Here is a 2,436-nt window from a genome sequence, read left to right on the forward strand (position 1 = left end):
TGATGTCTGGGCTGCTCTTTCCTCCCCGCAGCGCCCCGAGGGAAGCGCGGCTGGAAGCCCTTCCACGCCATCCTGAAGGGGATGATTCTCTACCTGCAGAAGGTAGGCTCCTCACCAGGGAGTGGGATCGTCCCCAACCCAGGGGGAGGTCACGTCAGTTCCCACAGCAGTGGGAGGGGGGCTACAGCGCACGGCATTGCAGAGCCTGGCCTACACAGACTCAGCATCATGCCTGCCGGAGCGGTTGCGTGGGGACCTGGTGGCATCTCTTCCCGGGGTGCTCAGGCTCAGCTTGGGCAGAGAAAGCGGCTGCCGACCCAAGGCCCTGCTTGGCTGCGCAGAGAGGAGGCACTTGGGCCTTTGCCTGAGAGGGGATGGGGCTGCAAATGCAGTCTCCTGCAGACACACACTGCCCAGCTGCCAGGGGGTGGGGAACTGTTGCCAAGCCCATGCACCCACGGTGTGCAGCCTCACCCTGTGGGTATGGCACGAGCTGGGAGCAGAGCCTGCAGCCCGGTGGAGGGTGATGTCCGAGCACCACCACTTCAAACACTCGCCTGCAGTCCCCACAGCCTGGTAGAGCTGACTTAGGGTGGGGTGCATCCCTAAGCTGGCTCTGAAACACCCCGTGGTTCACAGGAGGAGTATAAGCCAGGGAAGGCGCTGGCGGAAGAGGAGCTGAAGAACGCCATTAGCATCCACCATTCCCTTGCCACGCGGGCGTCTGACTACAGCAAGCGACCCAATGTCTTCTACCTCAGGACAGCTGACTGGAGGGTCTTCCTCTTCCAAGCACAGTGAGTTCACCAGGGTCACTGGCTGGGCCCCATGCTGGGGTGCAGGGGCTCCTCCAGCTGGGGCGGAGGGTGGTATGAAAAAGCTGTCTCCGGTCCTGGCCCTTTCTGGAAGGGACAGGACCTGGTGTCAGCGCTGTGCTTTGCCCAGCTCCTCTCCTTCTCGCCCCGATAGGCTCGTGGTGGCCTGAGTTGCTGGGGACAGAGCCCCAGGTGCCGTGGCTGGCCAACCCAGGCCTGGGGGACCTGGATCTCACCTGCAGGGCAGGTTCCTCTGCCTGTGACACAGGCAGTGCCACTTCAAGCCCATCTGTGCTTTGGCCTTTCTCCCCAGGAACCCCGAACAGATGCACTCGTGGATCACGCGCATCAACGTGGTGGCAGCCATGTTCTCCGCACCCCCCTTCCCTGCAGCCATCGGCTCCCAGAAGAAGTTCAGCCGCCCGCTGCTGCCCAGCTCCTGCACCAGGCTGTCCCAGGTGGGCCGTGGCGTGGGGGGCAGACCCCTGGCGCTGCTGGTGGCACTGTCCCCCATGGAGGGACCTAGGTGGTGCCACACATCAGGCTGCCTCCCCGCGGGGTACAAGGCTGAGGGAGTGTGGCTGGGGGGACCTGGAGCAGGGCTGGGGGTGGGCAGCGAGGTTTTGTTCCTGGTAGCGGAGATGGGAGACACGTGATGGAGCCAGACCGTGGCAGAGAACGTGGTCCCACACCGCAGCTTGCAGGGTCCTGCCAAGGCCGGGACCTTGAAGGGCGACCGGCCAGGGGGATTAGCTGCCGCTCGCGTGTGCCAGGGCAGTTATTCATAGAGCAGAAAGGATTAAAAAAACCCCACCAGCCTAGTTTTAGAGGGGATTATATTATTCTGCTTTAAGATTGCAGCCAGCCCCCCATGAGGCAGGAGCAGATTGCCCCCCAGGGCCTGTGCTTTTGCCTGCTATTTTAAAAGAAAGCAGCCAAAACCAGGAGCAGAATCTGTGATCCTGGCTGGACTTAGGCAGGGAAAAACCTGTTCTGTCCCTGGACAGCTCACAGGAGGTGTGGGGGAGAACAGAGGGCAGAGTGGGGCACTGATGTGGTGCCACCCTTCCCCAGGAGGAGCAGGTGAAGAGCCATGAGACCAAGTTCAAGACTATGTCAGCGGAGCTGCTGGAGCATCGCTCCTCGCTGCCTGAGAAGAAGGTGAAGGGCAAGGAGTACGAAGAGCTGAAGCAGAAGGAAGAGTACCTGGAGTTTGAGGTGAGCTGGGAGACCCCCACTGTGCCCCCAGTCCCTTGCCCCTACCCACTTGGCCATCCTGAGTGATGGGACCCTCCCCATCTGCTGAATCGCACTGTGCCGCTGCCGTGCTGCGGGACCGTGATCACCCCCCTCACCCAGGGATGCTGGCCGAGGGGCAGTGCCCAGCTTGCCAACCCCTCTCTCCTGCACTGTGCCCCCCAGAAATCCCGCTATGGCACCTACGCCATGCTGCTGCGGGCCAAACTGAAGGCTGGCTCCGAGGACCTGGCAGCGTTCGAGTCCACCCTCTTTGACGCAGTGGGCGGGGAGGACGATGGCCTGAAAAAATCCCGCTCCAGCCCTTCGCTCAACGCGGAGCCATCCGGCACGGCCCCCAAGGTGAAGCGCAAAGTCTCGGAGC

General features: G+C 62.4%; 1 protein-coding gene across 1 annotated transcript in view; it reads left to right on the forward strand.

The window, feature by feature from the left end:
• Positions 1-36: 36 nt before the first annotated feature.
• LOC104507091 (PH and SEC7 domain-containing protein 1-like) overlaps positions 37-2,436 on the forward strand; it is a gene marked incomplete at its 5' end in the record, with an annotated part of 2,791 nt that continues 391 nt past the window's right edge. Inside the window, 5 exons of the mRNA XM_010148263.1 lie at positions 37-102; positions 640-797; positions 1,129-1,273; positions 1,890-2,033; positions 2,238-2,414. Coding sequence (XP_010146565.1) covers positions 37-102; positions 640-797; positions 1,129-1,273; positions 1,890-2,033; positions 2,238-2,414 — 690 coding nt within the window. The remainder of the gene's footprint in view (positions 103-639; positions 798-1,128; positions 1,274-1,889; positions 2,034-2,237; positions 2,415-2,436) is intronic.

This window comes from Eurypyga helias, unplaced genomic scaffold, assembly GCF_000690775.1.
Source record: "Eurypyga helias isolate BGI_N326 unplaced genomic scaffold, ASM69077v1 scaffold31133, whole genome shotgun sequence".
Taxonomy (NCBI): Eukaryota; Metazoa; Chordata; class Aves; order Eurypygiformes; family Eurypygidae; genus Eurypyga; species Eurypyga helias.